This window comes from Dryas octopetala, chromosome 1, assembly GCF_963921425.1.
Source record: "Dryas octopetala chromosome 1, drDryOcto1.1, whole genome shotgun sequence".
Taxonomy (NCBI): Eukaryota; Viridiplantae; Streptophyta; class Magnoliopsida; order Rosales; family Rosaceae; genus Dryas; species Dryas octopetala.
In genome coordinates, this window is record NC_141366.1 from 21,495,564 (window position 1) to 21,515,373 (window position 19,810).

At 34.4% G+C, this 19,810-nt stretch overlaps 3 protein-coding genes across 3 annotated transcripts; all 3 read left to right on the forward strand.

Moving 5' to 3' along the window:
* Positions 1–6,022: 6,022 nt before the first annotated feature.
* LOC147299096 (F-box protein At4g19940-like) lies at positions 6,023–7,243 on the forward strand. Its single transcript, XM_086229412.1, has one exon. The coding sequence runs from the start codon at positions 6,023–6,025 to the stop codon at positions 7,241–7,243; it is 1,221 nt and encodes a 406-aa protein (XP_086085538.1).
* A 6,380-nt stretch (positions 7,244–13,623) lies between these two features.
* Positions 13,624–17,246, forward strand: VAMP714 (vesicle-associated membrane protein 714). The gene is made up of 4 exons (XM_086246123.1): positions 13,624–13,992; positions 14,119–14,309; positions 14,823–14,986; positions 16,602–17,246. The coding sequence occupies exons 1-4, from the start codon at positions 13,776–13,778 to the stop codon at positions 16,690–16,692; spliced, it is 663 nt and encodes a 220-aa protein (XP_086102249.1). The 5' UTR covers positions 13,624–13,775; the 3' UTR covers positions 16,693–17,246.
* A 379-nt stretch (positions 17,247–17,625) lies between these two features.
* Positions 17,626–19,199, forward strand: LOC147299098 (capsanthin/capsorubin synthase, chromoplastic-like). Its single transcript, XM_086252130.1, has one exon. It carries the CDS (start codon positions 17,659–17,661, stop codon positions 19,144–19,146), a length of 1,488 nt encoding a protein of 495 aa, XP_086108256.1. The 5' UTR covers positions 17,626–17,658; the 3' UTR covers positions 19,147–19,199.
* The last annotated feature ends 611 nt before the right edge of the window (positions 19,200–19,810 follow it).

Sequence of the window (19,810 nt, forward strand, 5' to 3'; positions counted from 1 at the left end):
GAGTATGATTAGGCCACATATAATGAGCCATGCCATGCCTAGCTAGGTCTAGGATATTTGGGCGAGCACAAGCACAACACAATTTTTAAAGAGGAAACGCGAGCATGACACACAACATGAATATGCCCAACTTAAATGAGTTGGACCGACATAGTACGACTCATTTGACACCCACGTGGCAACTTAGAGTGCATGGAAGCCTTGGCCCTCTCCCCCATTCCTTTCTTTGTTAGAGCCCATCAAAACTTCTAATGATGCCACAAATATTTAGGCGCTTAATGAACAAATATTTAGATACGTAACAATTGAATGTTGCATGGGAATAAATGCGGAACTTGACAAGTTGTTTAAGCGCTTAACAGTCAAATATTTAATTTCCCACATTTCGTATTTAAATGCATAACAGACAAATATTTAGATACCTAACAACCAAATGTTTTATCGAATTGAATGCGGAATCTGATAAGTCGTTTAAGCGTTTACTGATCGAATATTCTTTCACATTCATATTTAGATGCTTAACTTACAAATATTTAGATACTTAATTCCATTCATAAAATTTTGAAATTAAGGATGTCATTGTTGAGGATTTTTTGGTTGTGATTATTCTTTCGTATTCTAATTTACCTTAAAATATATGAATTAGCATGATCATTAATGATTGATATCTTTATCATGATTGTTGCCTCCTCTGATTCTTTTTATTAATTGATTTTGATCAAACACAAATATTTATTATGTGGTTGTGCGGATATTGATTAACATAAGCTTCTAAAATTGAAATGAAATCAACATTTTTTTTTATTTCAAGAGGAGATTTTGGGTACACATTTTCGATTTAATTCTCATATTATGTTTTTTTTTTTAGTTGGGGAGAGACGAGTTCGAACTTGGATGCATTGTGAGTAATTTTACATCCCTTCCAACTGTGCTACCCAACAACTGTCTCATATTATGTTTTTTAATACAAGAACTCAAGGTATTATTATGTGTAACCTCGTGACATGCTGATGTGGTGTTACTAATCCACTTAAATTATAATATGTGTATAATCATTAAGATCTAAAATCTTAAACACTAAACCTTAAATAATACTCTTAAAAATTGTACGTAAACGTGTTATAATTTGAGTAAATTTATAACACTATATTAACATGTCATGTGGTGTTTTAGTTACATACAATAATTTTAACATTACTAAGTACACCAACTTTAACATTATAGTAACGTACCTTATTATATATACTTTTATAATAATAATAATCATATATATAATTATAATGCTTCAAAATAAACTTGCTAACTGTTTCTCTATTTTTTTTTTAGTACTTAATGCATGGAAGTTGTTCAAAATCCAAATTCAAATCTTCCAAGCTACGTAATTTGCTTAGAAATACTCCTAATTAAAGCTACTTGGAAAGTCTCTGATACGTTTCAAGTGTGTATGCAAGCCTTGGTCCTCTCTTAAGGCATAACACAAATACGGCACGAGTATGATTTGGCCACATATAGTGAGCCATGCCATGCCTAGGTCTAGGATATTTGGGTGAGCACGAGCACAACACGATTTTTAAATGGGAAATACGAGCACGACACACATGCCTCATGAATATGCCTAACTTAAATGAGTTGGACCAACATAGTACGACTCATTTGACACCCACGTGGCAACTTAGAGTGCATGGAAGCCTTGGCCCTCTCCTCCATCCCTTTCTTTGTTAGAGCCGATCAAAACTTCTAATGATGCCACAAATATTTTGACTCTTAACAAACAAATATTTAGATACGTAACGATTGAATGTTGCATTGGAATAAATGTGGAACCTGACAAGCTGTTTAAGCACTTAACGGTCAAATATATTTTCACATTCTGTATTTAAACACATAACAAAAAAATATTTAGATACCTAACAACCAAATGTTGTATCGAATCGTTGAAGTGTTTAATGATTGAATATTCTGTCTAATTCGTATTTAGATGCTTAACTAACAAATATTTAGATACTTAATTCCATTCATAAAATTTTGAAATTAAGGATGTCATTATTGGGGATTTTTTGGCTAATAAATAAGGGTTGTGATTAATCTTTCATATTATAATCTATCTCAAAATATATGAATTAGCATGACCATTAATGACTGATATCTTTATCATGATTTTTGCCTCCTTTGATTCTTTTTATTTATTGATATTGATCAAACACAAATATTTATTTTGTCGTCGTGCGGATATTGATGAACATAAGCTTTAAGGGTTTAATGATCAAATATTCTCTCACATTTGTATTTAGATGCTTAACGAACAAATATTTAGATACTTAACGGTTGAATATTCTATCACATTCTATATTATTATGGAAAGTAAATTGGGTTGGGTTGTATAGTGAGAGAAAATTGGGGTGGGTTGTATAGTGAGAGAATGAAGGTGCTAATATATATATTTTTTTAATCAACTGTTGTCCATCAAATTAGAACTCATAACCTACTCCGAAAAAAGTAGAAAGGGAGCCATCAATTAGACTAAAAAATCATTGGCAAAGTAGGTGTTCATTTAGAAGTAACCCTAAAAAATAAAATATAAAACGGTAAACAAATGGGCCAATTTAAGGCACAAAACAAATAGAACACTAAGTATAATTAGGCCACGAACAGTTAATGGGTTGTGTCGTACCTAGTTTTTGGATATTTGAGCCGGCAAAAGTATAACATGATTTTTAAATTGGAAACATGAGCACAACACACAATATGAATAGGCCCGACTTAAATAAGTCGGGCCGATGCAACCCAACCCACGTGGCAACTTAGAGGCTCCCTATATTTTTGTTATTTTTTATTTTTTTCCACGTGCCAAATCTCGCTTAGCTCCACTTTCCATTCATGATTCCTTCCCCTAGGCTTTCCATGTTGCCTTATTAGTCATTCTTGATCCTTCCCCCGTGCAACCGCAGTAATATAGTCTCCACTTTCCCTATCAGAAACACTAGACTCTATCTCTCCAAAATTTTCAACGCCAGGTACTTGATCTCTCACATTCACTCACTAATTCTCAATTAACTTAGAGATTCTTATTCAAACCAAATTGATTGTCAATTCCATTCATAAAATTTTGAAACTTTCTTATGGTATTATAATTTATCTCAAAATGTCTAAATTAGCTTGATCATTAATATTGAACGATTCTTCATTTGCCCCACTCTGATTCTTTTTTATTAATTGATATCGATTGAACACAAAGAATTATTCTATATTATGTTTTGTGCATGGTGCCATTGATTAAACATTAGCTTAAGAAATTGAAATGAAATTCAACCTCTTTTACATTCCAAGAGGAAAGAGAACACATTTTTGTTTTAATTCTCAGCATATGTTCTTAAAATACAAACTCTCAGGTATCATTATTATCTACACCAACTTTAACATTATAAAAAAGTTATTATATTTACTTTAATAATAATGGATCATACTCATAATTACAATGCTTCATAATAACTTGCTCATTGTTTCTCTTTTTTTTTGTTTTGTACTTTATACATGGAAGTTGATCCAAATTTTAAATCCAGATCTATCCAGCGACATTATATATATGCTGTGAAATAATCCCAATAATATTGGGCAATGCACTTTAGGTGAGTATGCAATCACGGGTCCTCTCTCACAGTCTCACCACAACCCTCCCTTTGTTTGTGCACGCCTATCTAAACTTCTAATGCTGTTGCAACAATCTCACTCGTCGTTTCTTGAGGACTACCACAAAACGTCATTTATTCATTTCTCTATATAAATCAACCAAGATGAAACAAGTCCAACAGCTGCCATGCACCTTCTAATACTTTCGGAGTAGTCCCATTCAATTTCTTATGGTTCAAATACCAATGACTTAATTTATTCATACCTTTCTAATTCTATCTGTGATCCTCCCTAAGGCTCATTACGGTGCGGCATGATGTATCTACACTTGCAGAATCATATGATTGTGATCGAGTGTTTACGCTCGCCCCAACATGGATCTGCCCCTGCCAGTTGATGATGGTTGTGGGGGGAGGCGATCAACAAGGTGGGTGGAAGAGAGGGTGGGAGGGTGGTTGTGGTTGTTTATTTTTTCTTTGAAATAAGGGCTAAAAAGAATTTTTTGAAAACTTTAATATATGAGGGTAGGGAAAACAATTTGGGGGTATGTTTAAAGGCTTCTAACAACATTTAAGTTATTTAACTATTTTTCCCAAGTAAGCCTATTTCACTTGTACTCAGCTCCACTCGCCATTCCTTACTCCTTCCCTCGGGCAACCACATTAGTATACTCTCCATCTTGCTCATCTCCAGCATAAGACTCTATATCCAACACCCAATATCTGTCCAATTTTTATTAAATTTTTGGCCAAATGATACTTTTGGCCGGTTCGTGTACTTTCATGAAATTTGCACTTTGGTCCTATTCTTTTGATTAATTTTGATAATTTCAGTCATGCACTTTCAATACGATGGAAGGTTAAATCGTCAACCCCGTTTAAATTTGTGCTAAAAAATTTGATGCGCTTCTGACGTGAGTGGCATTTCGGACATCTCACTCCACCTGATTCCTATGCAAGTCGATCCCTACTTGCCATTTAACACAATTAGTTAGTTTGTAAAAAAAGGGTTTTTAGTGCCAAACTAAATGTGTTCATCACAATTCACAAGGAGATGTTAAATAGGCATCTAGGTGGACTAAGATGTCCGAAATGCCACTCACGTGTAAAGCATGTGCTTCCACGTCAGATTTTTGGTCAATAACTTAAACGAGGTTAACATTTTGGGCTTAATTTCTATCATTTAGGAAGTAAAGTATTGAAATTGCCAAAATTAAAAGAACAAGACCAAAGTGAAATTTTCGTGAAAGTACTAGGACCAAAAGTGTCATTTGGCCTAAATTTTTCTCTTAAGTAAGCCGAACCAAGCCCAAGGTACTTTTACTCAACCCTAATCCTCATTTTTGATTCCTTCCCCCGTGCAACTGCCGCAATAGAGTCTCCACTTGCCTAGTCCTAACATTAGACTATCTCTTATCCTTTTTCGAAACCAGGTACTCGATCTCCCTTGCTCTCTCACTGATTCTCAATTTAGATATTCTTATTCAAATTAAATTGATTGTTAATTTCATTCAAAAAATTTTGAAATTTTCTTGATTAGGGTGATTATTGTGGATTTTCTGCTAATAAATTAGGGTTGTGATTATTCTTCCTTAAAGTATTGTAATTTTTCTCAAAGTATTTGAATTAGCATGATCATTAATTAATGATTGATATCTTCTTCATGAATAATGTTGCCCCACGCTAATTCTTCTTTTTGGTTAATTGATATTTGATTGAACACAAAGATTTATTCTATATATAATTGGATGAATGCTAGCTACATTCTCCTTTATACCTTCTCTATTCCCCTTTCAATTCTGCGGTGTAATTTTACAATCAGAACTGTTCATTTGTTTAAATCACCAAATATCATCAATGCAAACACATCAAATAGAAAATCATTGCGATATCTAATTGTTATTAAATAAATAGGTAGCTTTGGTAATAGTTAGATTCATCGTCTATTTATTTGATGACATCTAGATGAGTAAATGATTTTCATTTTGGTTGATTTGCATAAATGATCTTTAAATAACGATTTAAAAAATAAACAATTACGATGATGAAAATGCACTACAGAATTAGAAGAAGAAAAGTGAGTTTGAGGACAAGGTAGAAAGGAGATCGAAGACAGCTAGCATTTCTCATATAGTATTCTACAATGTGTTGTGGTGATATTGATTGAACATAAGCTTAGAAAATTGAAATGAGAATCAACATCTTTAACATTTCAATAGGAGATTCGGGCACACATTTTTGTTTTAATTATTCTCACCTAATGTTTTTACAATACAAGAATGTATCATTATTAATTTATTATGTACATGAACTATAACATTATAATAATTAACCTTATTAGTCACTTAGTTAATTTCTGTTTCTCTATTCTCTCCTCTATTTTCAGTACTGCATACATGGGAGCTGAACCAAATGCAATTCCAGACCTCCGAAGCAACATCATATTCTGCGAAATACTTCCAAGGCTACCGGGAAAGTCTCTGATGCGCTTCAAGAGCGTAAGCAAGCGGTGGTCAACTCTCCCTCGCGAGCCTTTCTTTGTTGGCGCCCATCAAAACTTCCAGTGTTGCCGCAACAATACTCAAACTAACCTTCTCCTTTGGATCACCACACGATCTATCCTCCCCGATTGTATCACCTTAAACTTGGAGCCATCCATCTTCTCTGTACAAATCGGCGGAGAAGGAATCAGTCCAACCCCCGCCACCCACCTGTTAAAAGTTCCGGAGAAGGTCCAGTCAATTTCCTATGGTGCAAATACAAATGGTCTTATCTCTCTTTGCTTTCGTGACCATGATCCCAACATGCTTCGTATATTTAATCCCTCCACCCGAGAGTCCGTTACTCTTCCTCTTCCGGATTCACCCAATGTTATAGCACACTGCATTGGATTCAGTCATCTCACAAAGGAGCACAAAGTTCTCCAAATGCATCAGATTTTAGAACGGCCTCCACAATATTCTGAATGGAGGATGAGTTGCATGTTCAAGATTCTCAGCTTGTGGGGTACGAATGCTACATCATGGAGGCAACTAGATGTTGACCTCCGTTTAGATCCTCGACATTTCGACTTTGACAGTGGAAGCGTGTGTCTCTATGGAGCCATACATTGGGTGTATCCAATTCAGAACATGGTAGTGGTTTTCGATGTTGGAGACGAGAGATTTAAAACGATGCCATTGCCAGAAGACGATGATATCTCCGGGGACCGGAGAGAAGGTGTTACTCCGCAGGGAATACTTGAAGTGGGTGGATGTTTAGCTGTGTTTGATTACAAGCTGTGTGTGGAAGAACAACAGTACACCATGCGGTTATGGGTTTTGAAGAACTACAAGAAGCAGGCGTGGGTTAAGGAAACTATCTTATTTCCCTTGGATTGCAGCAGTGTGTTTGGACTACAATTGCATGCTCCTTTGGGTACCATCCACACAGGTGAGCTCTTGTTCCATTATCACATACAAGACATAGACGCAGACCATGTTTGGCTCAAGCTCTACAATATGAAGACTAAAACATTTAGAAGAATTGAAATCATTTTGCCAGAGGGGATGTCTCTGAATGATGTTTCAGTCAAGCTACTTACTAGTTATCATGAAAGCTTAGTCCCCTTAAGCTAGATTCTGAAGCTTTTGATGTCTTTTCAAGTGTTTGAGCCTCTTCTTGTAAATTGTGTTTGAGCATTCCCTTTGATTACAAAGATTTTGCCAAAGATTGGATTTAGTTCGACAATGGCAGATTTGAATTCCATATTTATGGCGTTTGATTGTATAAATTTATTGCATGTAAGGTGCTTGAAACAATGCCTATTTGAAGGTTTCTTTATAGAAAATGAGTCTTTATCTACTTTTTTTCTTTTACATTTTTTTATTCATTTATTATTATTTATTTATACGTTTTGTTAGAGTATCATCTTTTTATATATATTTGTCCAAAATTAGTATTTATTTATCCAGAAATTAGGAAATATTATGCCTACTATTAACATATATTGCAGATGTTTTTGTACATAATATATATAATTGATAAAATAAGATACTAATAGGATATTTAAATTTATCGAATCTCGAGTATCAAGTCTCGCAAACAGTTAATTGAAAAAAATAATTTTTTTCAATAATATCAACCAAATAAGATTTCACAATTTTTAAAATTTAAAAATAGGTTTTAAATTTTATACCAAACATGTTTTAAAATTTTTAAAACTCAAATTTTGAAAAAAAGTACTAATTTTTAGAAATAATTTTTTAATTGAATACCAAACCGGCCTTAAGTTACCATCACAAGTGATTTCTCAATAAGCACAAAAAGACAAAGCTAAAGCATTCGATAAATATCAAAATGCAATTTTGAAAATTGGGCAAATAAAGAAATATTAAAAACACAAAAATAAGGAAAGGAATGTGATTATTGGAAATCATCCTTAGAAAGAAGATGAAGCTACTATTAAAGGATACCTTAAAAACTAATTGTTTAAAGGACTCCTTGTGTGGAAATCATTAATACATTTAACCATAACACAATAAGGAAGGTGAACATAGTGTTTCCATTAAATACTGAAATTATCACATTTAATCAAAGGTTTAATGGTCTCCAATTTGTCTAATTTTGTTGGGATAAATTTTTAATTGTAAACTTAAAAATTAGACGGTACGATCATCGAACTACAATGCAGAATGGGCCCTATAAAAGATCTCTTCAATAATCTTAAGACAACTTACTTTTTTGTACCTCAAGTTTGGGACTTTTTATAACTTAATACCCAATTTCAAAAAGTTGCAACCCAATACAACTTTAATATTTTAACAATTTCATACCTCTTTCAAAATAGCCATTATATACTAGGGTGGGCATAATAACTGTGAAACCAAAAAAACCGAACCAAACAAAGTGAAAAAAACAAAAAATTAACCGAGTTGACAAAAATTGGTCAACACCGAGAAAAAATTGAAACCAGCATAAAGTTCTCCAAGTACATTGGATTTTTGGAAGGCTTCTACCATAAACTACTATCAATTGGAAGATGACTTCATGTTTAAGATCGATTCTCATGTTTGGGGGTACTAATGCTACATCATGGAGGATAGAGGTGTCAAAAGAGTCGAGCTGACAAGTTGGGCCTATTCGTGCTTTTGTGTCGTGCTCGTGCTCATGCTAGCCTAGATGGCTAAGACCTAGGCCCATTCTTGCTCGTGTCGTGCCTTAAACTGGTCGGCCCATATGCCCTTTCTTTTTTTTGCTTTTTAAGGTTGAGAAAACTTATATTAAGATATTCCTTCTTATCATTATAATTATAATTTTTTAATAAATTTGAATTTTGTTGCTGAAAAGTTCTTTAACAAGGGAAAAAAACAATGTTAAATGAGTTGTAGCTAGTTCAGGTCCATTTCGTGCTCGTGCTTATGCTCATGTTGTGTTTGTGCTGTACTGTGCCTGATGAGCTAAAATCTGGCCCGCAACACATTTACTTGTGTCGTGTTTGTGCTGACTTAGCCCATTTCATACTTGTGTCGTGGTGTTCCCATTTTAATCGTGTGTTCCCGACCTATTTGACACATCTATGGAAGCACCTAGACATTGACCTCCCTTTTGATCCTCGAAATTTCTAGTTTCATAACGAAAGCGTGTGTCTTCATAGGGCCATACATTGGGTGTATGGGAATCAAAATATGATAGTTGTTTTCAAATTTGAAGTTGGATACGAGAGATTCAAAATAATGCCATTGCCAAAAGACTAGTATCTCCAAGGTCCACAGAGGAGTTATACTGGTATGCAACACTTGAAGTGGTTGGATAGGTAGCTATATGTGATTACAAGCAGTACGTGAGTGCCGCAAGAACAATAGTACACTATGCAGTTATAGACTTTGAAGGACAACAAGAATAAGTTGTGGGTTAAAGAGACAATCTTCTTTCCCTTTGATTGCAACAATGTGTTGCAATTGCCTATTCCTTTGGGTACCGTCCTCATAAGTGAACTTTTTCCAATCTCACATACGAGACACATACCATGTTTGGCTACTTTCCTACAATATAAAGACTTAAAAGATTCAGAAGAAGGGAAATTATTTTACCTTATGGATGTCTCCAAATAATACATGTTAGAGTGAAGTTAATTACTTACTAGTAATCATGAAAGTTTAGCACCCTTAAGATAGCTCATAAGATTACTATGATCGAGATAGATGGCATGGCCTACCTTATATATGGTTCATCAAGCTTCAATATGGTTATATATTTTTTTTTTTTTTGAATTGAGTGCATTGTAGGTAATTCTACGGCCATTCCAACTAGGATACCAAACAACTGCCAATATGATTACATTAAATGTATGATGATATATATTTGATTAGTCTTAATTTATGTACTTGAATATTTGAGCTAGCTTAGAAGTAATGCTTTTAGCTACTTGGAACTTGTTGTATGTCCTGTATATAGAGAGTCGGACAATTTAATTTATTTACAAGTTTTTCATCGTGTTTAATAGAAAAAGTGTGGATTGACTGTCCTTCCAAATAAAGATTTAGTTGTTTAGTCTTTTAAGTTAAAGTACCTTCTAGATTATTGGCCAAAAAAAAAAGTACCTTCTAGATTAATTTTTTTTAAAAAGAAAATAATATAAGATTCACCTTAAATAGTTATAGATCTTTTTTTTTTCTAATGATGTAGCCATCCCTAAATACCATCATGCCCAACCCAACCATCACTTGGCTCATGTATCTAGTCCAAGATGGAACTTTGCACCACACAACTCGAACTACTCTAAACTTCGAGTACTCGACAAACGAGAGTCTTGAGATCGGCCTATACACCATTCTAAGTCAAGAGATTCTTCTATTGGGCATGCTTTATGGGGTATTTTCTTATAAAAGAGTGGAATCCACAGCACATATATGGGGCCACCTAATTGTGAGAAGATGCCCCATAAGGCATGCCAAATTGAAGACTAAACCTTCCATGCTACCCTACTAAATCTTTCCTTATTCTCTTTGAGTCCTAACTTTTCCGTTAACTCACGAGTCATGATCTTAATTATCTCTTGTTTTAAACTAATACAGAAAATATTTCGCATAAACAATGATTCTAATGAGTTAACCTTAACTTCAAAAATATTGTCTTTTTGCTGGGTGTGAAAGATATATGTTCTTATCTATTAACTGGGTCCATTTAGCTTTAATGAAATTTATATTTCTTGAATGTATATAATAGAGGGATGACAAATGTTATGATAAGTCACCAGTTGACATATAAATGAGGATACAAATAATATTTCCGATGATGGCCTCATGTGTATGCCCCCCTCACTTAGTATTTAGATTCACATGATTAATATTGTAATTTTTAAGACAAGAATTTGCTTCTTATGAGGTCACATCAGAATTCTTGAGATACAAGTATGTGTTCTCTGCTTAGAAATTCTTGTAATTTTTGTTGTCTTCCAAATCTATGACTTCCATTGAATGCAGAATCAAGTTCTATACCTAAGCAGTTGTAGTTTTATAGAGTTCGTTGCTCATGTCTGATGCCCATTCTAGAGAAGAAACTGGGTCTGTTTGGTATTCTATTCAAAAACTTTTTCTTTTTTTTTTCAAAAACAAAAAAACAAGTTTTAGTCAAGAAAACGTCTTTGGTAGACCATTTTCAAAAATAATTTTTAGAAAAAATTTAAAAAACATGCCTCTTTTTAAAAACGATAAAACATCGTTTTTTCAAATTTTTTTTTTGAGAAAATTACAAATTTAGTCCAGTTATTTTATACCTAGTTCAATTTTGGTCCACAATCATTTTTAAGTTCTGTTTTGGTCCACTAATTGTTTGACTTGTTCAATAAAGGTCCAGATTTGTTTTCTCAAATTTGGCCTGCTTTTTACCCTATCAAATCTCACCCAAATTCAGCAAATATATACTTGTTTTAAAGCTATGCATTTCTTCTTTACAACCATATAAAGATCATTCAAATTGGAGTTCTAAAACTCAAGATAATTGACCCTAAAGTAGGGTACCCAAAACTGCCAATTTTTCAAATTTCACCAAATCTCAATTCTCTTAGATTATAATACTCCAAATTTGTTTTTATGACTAAGAAATGATGAAATATAACTTATACTTCAATTATAATTGAAGAAAACACAACCCAAAAGATTTAAAGTCACAAATCTGGACCTTTATTGAACAAATGAAACAATTAGTGGACCAAAACAGAACTTAAAAAAGATCGTGGACCAAAATTGAACTAGGTATAAAATAAGTGGACCAAATCTGTAATTTCCTCTTTTTTTTTTTACACTTCTTTTTTCTTTAGTTGCCATCATTTTTATATTTTAAAAATTGTTTTCAAATTTCATACCAAACAAGTTTTTAAATTTTAAAAATTGATTTTGAAAACTCACATTTAAAAAAAAATCTTAATTTTTGAAATTTTTTTTTGAATAAGATACCAAACGGGCCCAAGTTCCCATCAAACATGTGATTTCACATAAGCACAAAATGACAAAGCTAAAACGTTTGCCCTTTTTTATTTTATTGTTGTTACATTGTTACTATATGATAGTAATAATAATTGTTAGTATATGACAATAACAATAATTGTGACTATTTAACAGTAACAACAATTATTACTGTAAAACTGTGGCAACTAAAATATCGCATAAAAATAATACTTATAGGTATATATTTGTTTTTTTTTCTTACATAAATATATAAAAATTAATAAACCAACATAAAACACAGATTTCAAGATCATGGAGTCACATTTACCTAATTAATTTCAATAGTAACAATGGTTATTACAAAGATAATGGCAATTTGTCTAGTACCAAAGAAATAACATTCCAAACACTCAGCACTTTATCATGAGCCATCAGTGCCTCCACTTGTAGGCTTCTTCATTATATTTAAATTTGTGGTGAACTTTTTTAACCTAACAAATATTAGGTGGATTAATATTATAATTGACATATGTAGTGGGAACTTATGGATTATTACATATTTTGAAAATTGGACAAATAAAAAGATATTAAAAACACAAAAACAACAAGAGTTGCGCGACAAAGAAAACAAGAGTGTGATTATTGCCTCTCTAAAAAATCCAAATATAAGAGATGTCACTAATTCATATATGGAAAAGGAGGGGCACTATTTGTACCATCTCAATTGAGGGACATTATTTGTACTATTTTAACTGAGAATCGTTATTTGTACAATTTCAATTGATAATTTGATAAGCTCTTTTTATTAAAGGATAAAATTTACATATAAGACGATCCTATATGTTTCTCTTATTAGAGAGATAATATCAAAATTGACGGATACGTTGACGGACTTGACAGAAAATGATCAAATTGCAACACGAGAATAAGTTCTAGGTAATATGGTAGTACCTGATAATAACTACGAAGGAAAAATTAGATTTAATTCTTCTAACATTTTTTATTCGGAAAAATATCTTATGGTTTTTTTTTTTTCAAATAAAGCCTTTATTTTTTTTAAATAAATCTCTTTGACCATTGCCTTATCAAAGAAATATGTTATTATTTTTTTATTTTTTGAGGATATAAGATACGGGTTCACCTCATACCGCCTAAAATCTTATAATTAAAACCTAACATGCAGTCAACAAACCTGAACTTAAGAAATAAGTAAAAATGCACGGCTAAATACTCCAAAATAGTTGTCGAATACTCATACTTGATATGTGTGAAAAAAATTGAAATTAATATACTAATATTTTGTAACATGAAATGCTTATAATATTATTGGACTTTATTTAAAATTTTAAAAATTATAAAACTTTAGTCAATAAATTATAAAATTAAATAACCTAAATAAAAGCCTCTTTAATAATTAAGCCATAGTTTTATATTAAGTAAATCCCCTGTTAGTTTATCAAATACCAGACCTTAAACAGTTAAACGCCCCGTGGACTCACCGGTGACCACCAACCAACATTGTCAGTTTGTCACCTTCCCGACCTACACTTTCCAACTTCGCTTTCTTCTTCCAAAACTAATAATACTATTAAAAAATAAAAAAAATAAATATAAAATATAAAATCCGTAGTCAATCCGAATTCAAATTGCTCCATGAGACTTCGATCGAGATCGAAGTAGAGAGCGCGCAGAGCAGAGCCCCTCCCCTCAAACCCTAAGATCGATGGCGATATTGTACGCGGTGGTGGCTCGCGGGACGGTGGTGCTGGCGGAGTTCAGCGCCGTCAGCGGAAACACAGGGGCGGTGGCTCGACGGATCTTGGAGAAGCTGCCGTCGGAGGCCGATTCGAGGGTTTGCTTCTCTCAGGACCGATACATCTTCCACATACTCCGATCCGATGGCCTCACTTTTCTCTGCATGGCCAACGACACCTTCGGCAGTGCGTAATTTCGCTTCCATTATTATGTTCTTCAATTTTTCCAATTGGCAATTCAAATTCAAAGTTTGTTTCTTTTTCTGGGTTTTATGGGTTTTGAGTGTCTTTGTGTTTTTCTTTTTGGTGCAGGGAGAATACCCTTTTCGTATTTGGAGGATATTCATATGAGGTTCATGAAAAATTATGGCAGAGTGGCTCCTTATGCACCTGCTTATGCAATGAATGATGAGTTTTCGAGGGTGTTGCATCAGCAAATGGAGTTTTTCTCCAGCAATCCTAGTGCAGATACTCTCAACCGCGTGAGAGGCGAAGTCGGCGAGGCAAGTCTAATGTGCTTATGAATTTTGAGCCTTTAAACTTGGTTCTTGTATCATGTTTCAATTTTGCTTGTAATAGAGTCTGGGAATTAAGCTTTACATGTCATTGTGGCCTCTAGCTTTAACAAATATTTGAAGAAAACAAAAAAGCTTGTGGTGCTTAATTATGTGTGCCTCTCTCACACACACGCATTCTCTGATTCTCATTTTGACAGCAAGTAAATTGGTGTTGTCAACACAAAGATTCTGAGACACATTCTCTTGTGGTCCATTTAGGTTTCACAGCTAGTTTGCAGTCTCAATGCATGGAATTTTATATCAAAATTGTTTATATGTTCTGTACCAGTCAAGTAATATGGGATTCTGTAGATTTCATAATCCTTTTTCCCTTTTGAATAAACTTCTGTTTATGCTACTCTCTGCTTTATTCTTTTATTGTATTAGGTTTAACTTCAGTGTAGCTGCGGTTCTGTGTTTTTTTTTTTGTTCTCACAATTGCTTAAATCTGGTATGTAGATACGAACTATAATGGTGGACAACATAGAAAAAATATTGGAGAGAGGTGACCGGATTGAGCTACTTGTTGATAAAACTGCGACTATGCAAGATAGTGCATTCCACTTCAAGAAGCAGTCTAAACGCCTTCGTCGAGCACTGTGGATGAAAAATGCTAAGCTCTTGTAAGTACTTTTGATTCACGCATATGATGAAGACTTATGTTTTAGGAAGGTATATAACGTTGGAAATCATGTGAAATAATGTTTAGTAACAGTTCCAGGGATAAGATCACACTTTCAAGTCTGAGAAAAAGTAAACAAAGAGAATTAAGGGAAAAGACCTGTTGTTGGGAAAATTCCACCGATAGAATGATACAGAACTGATCAGATATAAATTTTAATCTTCTCATGGAAATTCCATGCTGATCAAACACAAGTAAGAAAAAAAAAGTTGACAATTTGAATACACCAAAGCCAAATACTATGAAAAAAAATTCACCAAAAAATTAATAGTCTATCCCCCAAAATAAAGAAAAGGAAAAAGTTGACAAAAAATTATCAGAAGATGATTGAATTCCACATTAAGTACATAAAATCCAACATAAACTTTATGTTGTCAGAAAATTAAATTTTTCCTCAAACAAAATAAAGGCTAAAAACATATATCATTAAGGAAAGGAAAAAATACAGATGTCAAAATTTCTGGAGAAGAAAAAAGAGGAAAGCTAATTGCATGAAGTTATAACCCCTAATAGCAATACCCATTTGCAACCGCAAGCCTGAAAACTATAACCACAAATTGCCAGCACACTCCTACCTCTTTTGAAGCCTTATCCTTAATCAAGTAATGAATGGGGAAGATGGGATGATACCATCTTAATTTCAAATGCCAACACTTGTTCAAAACTTTCCCCATTCATTATGTGGTTAAGGATATGGCTTCAAAAGAGGGGTAGGAGTGTGCTGGCAATTCATGGTTATAGTTTTCAGGCTTGTGGTTGCAAATGAGTATTCCAAGTGGGATGAAGATGTAACAGTTAGTGAACCCAAATCATGGGATGAAGATATAAAGGTCATTACAAGTAGGTTCACTAACCAACTCTGTAATCAGCACTTCATGGAGGTTATTCCATCCCTGATTCCAGCATACTACATGTGGTCTGCAATTCAAATTAAGTCGGACCATATAGCCCAATTTGATGTTTCTGGTTTTCTCTTTCTTAAGCTTCCTCATAAGCATTACTGGCATTTACTATGAAAAGAGTTTTCTTAGATTATCCAAAAAAAAAAAAAACATATTCTTAGGTTACACCTACTTTTTGTAATCCAAAGTATGTGAGTTTTGATCTCACAATTTAAAAAAAAACAATAGCATGCTGTAAGTTTATCAAGAAACTGTTGTATCTGTTAGGTCCACTGCCATCTGAAAATGGCATTTTGATTCTTTTCAACCCTAGATTCATCAAGTTGTGGCTACTGCAACTGTTTTTGAATAGATCAGAATTGTTTTTAAGAAAAAAAAAAAGCATGATAGTTTTTTCTAATTTAGCGGTAAGAAGTCTGTTAGATATCAACTTCTCAACAAGATCAAATCCTTTGATTACATATTCAACTCCTCTGAAAAACATGGGCGCATGTGAAAACTAGATGCTTTTCCTACTGAGCTATACCCCTCATGCTTGCGGTACAAAAGTTGGCAAGATGAAAATTACATGATTGTAGACCATATTTCTATGATTTGTTTGATTGATATTTCTATTTCCACTCAAGTTCATTCTAAGTTCTCTAATTGTGACAGGGCCCTGTTGACATGCTTGATTGTTGTGTTTCTGTACATTGTAATCGCTGTTTGTTGCGGAGGCATCACACTACCTTCCTGCAGATCTTGAGTAATTCGCTCCTCCATGTTAAAGTTTCTGCTGAGGTGTGCAACAATGACTTTGAGATAATCCATGTCAATCTATACTGAAGGGGGTTTCCAATGCTCGATGGTTCAAATTTTTGAGGTGTATATGGAAGTAAAATATCCATACCTTGCAATGTTCCAGTAATAATCATGTTGATTCTTCCTTCTGTTGCACTTGGAGTGAATTGCTGAGATTTATTTTGGGAAGCCTGTCAAGTTGCTCTTACAGTGTCTCATTTCATCTCTGTATTCTTTGAACACCCTGTATTTAGTAAATGATCATTTATTATGAAATCTTCAATACTGCTTGTTGTATTTGATCGTTCAAGTTTGAGAGGAAGTTTCCTCTTGGCCCTCTTGGGTCTTTGTACATTTTTCATTATCTCCTACTCCATTAGAAACCCAATCTATGTAGCATCTGATTTGTTAGTCATGTTAATTTTCCTCTGCAATACTTTACATAATGTTTTGTACTTTTGTGTGACATGTAAGGATTTTGTATTGTAATATATGGAATATACTGTCCTTTCACTTTTATATTTGATGATCTTCATGATTAATTTTAAATAAGGAAACACAAAATTTGAGTGGAATGAGAGTCACTCTTATTTTTTCCACTTTCATTCTATGCTATCGCTAGCAAACGTGCACGAGTGTTGAGCTGAGCCGGTCATTTGTTGACAGGGACATTCTTGATTTTTCACCGCGACTAACATAAATTACTACATGAGACATAACAGACAATAACCAGCGTTAACCATATTTAAATGCTGCACTGAACGACACGAAATGAAACAGTTGAAAATTTTTAATGGTTAGCTCCCAAAAATAAGGCATCATTTTCATACTAGTACTCTAGATTCCATTCTGTCCGTATCTCCCTTATTCATTCTTATATTATCAAACACTTTCCGCTTCTCTTTTTCATCTCTCTCCTTCTCACTCTCTCATGGCGACCCTTCTCAGGCTCTGTTCACCTCCATCAGCAACCCAGACTCGCCAGTTCTTCCATTCATCCAACCCTCCATTTTCTTCTCCAAAAACCCATTACCCATCTTCAAGAAAGTACTTTCCCACAACCCAAAGCTGCAAGTTCGGTAATTTTCTCGACTTAAAACCCGAGTCAAAACCCGATTCTTTAGATTTTGATCTGCCCCGTTTCGACCCTTCGAATCGGTCTCGGTTGGATGTGATTATCATCGGCACAGGCCCCGCCGGGCTTCGTCTTGCGGAGCAAGTGTCGCGGTACGGCATTAAGGTATGTTGCGTTGATCCTTCACCGCTTTCTATGTGGCCAAATAACTATGGTGTTTGGGTTGATGATTTTGAGAGCTTGAAGCTTGAAAATTGCTTAGACAAAACATGGCCTATGGCCTGTGTTCATGTTGATGATAACAAGACCAAGTATTTGGACCGTCCTTATGGTCGGGTCAGTAGGAAGAAACTGAAGACTCTGTTAATGGAGAGGTGTCTCTCCAATGGGGTTCAATTTCATAAGGCCAGGGTTTGGAAAATTGATCACCGAGAGTTCGAGTCTTTTATTGTGTGTGATGATGGAAATGAGTTGAAGGCAAGCTTAATTGTTGATGCTAGTGGCTTTGCTAGCACTTTTTTAGAGTATGAGAAGCCAAGGAACTATGGCTATCAGATTGCTCATGGTATTTTGGCTGAAGTAGATGAACACCCCTTTGATTTGGATAAGATGCTTCTTATGGATTGGAGAGATTCCCATCTTGGGAATGAGCCTTATTTGCGTACAAGTAACTCTAGGTTTCCAACTTTTCTTTATGCAATGCCATTTGATTCAAACTTGGTATTTTTAGAAGAAACTTCACTAGTTAGCAGGCCAGTGCTATCTTATATGGAGGTTAAGAAGAGAATGGTTGCTAGGCTAAGGCATTTGGGAATTAGAGTGAAGAGGGTATTGGAGGAGGAGAAGTGTTTGATCCCAATGGGAGGCCCTCTTCCTCGGATCCCTCAAAGCGTGATGGCAATTGGAGGGACTTCTGGGGTGGTCCACCCTTCAACTGGGTACATGGTGGCTCGGACGATGGCTCTAGCCCCGGTATTAGCTGAGGCCATTGCAGAGTGCCTTGGCTCAAACCGAATGATCAGAGGGAAACCACTTTATCATAGAGCGTGGAATGGCTTGTGGCCAATTGAGAGGAAATGTGCAAGGGAATTTTACACTTTTGGGATGGAGACTTTGTTGAAGCTTGACCTGAATGGGAGTAGAAGGTTCTTTGATGCTTTCTTTGACTTGGATCCTTATTACTGGCAAGGGTTTCTCTCCTCTAGGTTGTCTCTTAGAGAGCTTGCTTTGTTAAGTTTATCTCTGTTTGGCCGTGCCTCGTTTCCATCTAGGTTTGATATTGTTACAAAGTGCCCTGTACCCTTGGTTAAAATGATGGGTAATCTAGCACTTGAAACCATATAATAACTTTGTAACACTTCAGCATATTTATATTTGAGAAACACGAATTCATGTCTTGTTTAATCTGTAAAGTTGATTTCATTAGCTTGAAATAAATTGGTCCTTTCCTTAACAGTTAGTTTAACATACTATTAGAGCTCTAATTTGTTCCTAGTTGAATGACTTGCTATAACTAGTTTCAAGAGGTTCTTGATTCAGAACCTCTTGTCCTCATTCCTTATTCATCTGTTAAATCCATGTAAATTAAGGCTTCATATAAGGGAGTGTGTCTTGATATATATTACTGGTCCATTGTCCTTAAGTATAGTTGAAGTCTTAACATAAGTAACGTAACAAAATTCTCCATAAAATAATTAAGGAAATGACTATGCAGTTTTTTGTGATAAAATTTAACGTAGCTTCATTTATGTGGCTGCTTTGCAATTGAGCTCAGTGTTTATGATAAAAATTGGAATTTCTACACAGAATGACCTGCTATATATACATATAGAGGAAGCCTTACTGCCAATGGGAAGACAGTGAGGCTCAATTCTAGCAAAAGCCCCACAAACAAATTTCTAAATTTATATTGCTTTCATAACGAGTTAATGGGTGGGACTTTGATCGAGTTAGTTGTTTCGTTATGAATCTCTCATGTAAAATAGCAAACTAAGCTGGAACTTTGGAG

What these genes read in the sequence shown, in the direction of transcription:
- LOC147299096 (XM_086229412.1), top strand. Translation starts at nt 6,023, where the DNA reads ATGGGAGCTGAACCAAATGCAATTCCAGACCTCCGAAGCAACATCATA.
- VAMP714 (XM_086246123.1), top strand. Translation starts at nt 13,776, where the DNA reads ATGGCGATATTGTACGCGGTGGTGGCTCGCGGGACGGTGGTGCTGGCG. An exon ending in TGAGAGGCGAAGTCGGCGAG is followed by an intron (nt 14,310 to 14,822) that starts GCAAGTCTAATG and finishes TCTGGTATGTAG; the next exon opens with ATACGAACTATAATGGTGGA. An exon ending in ATGAAAAATGCTAAGCTCTT is followed by an intron (nt 14,987 to 16,601) that starts GTAAGTACTTTT and finishes TAATTGTGACAG; the next exon opens with GGCCCTGTTGACATGCTTGA.
- LOC147299098 (XM_086252130.1), top strand. Translation starts at nt 17,659, where the DNA reads ATGGCGACCCTTCTCAGGCTCTGTTCACCTCCATCAGCAACCCAGACT.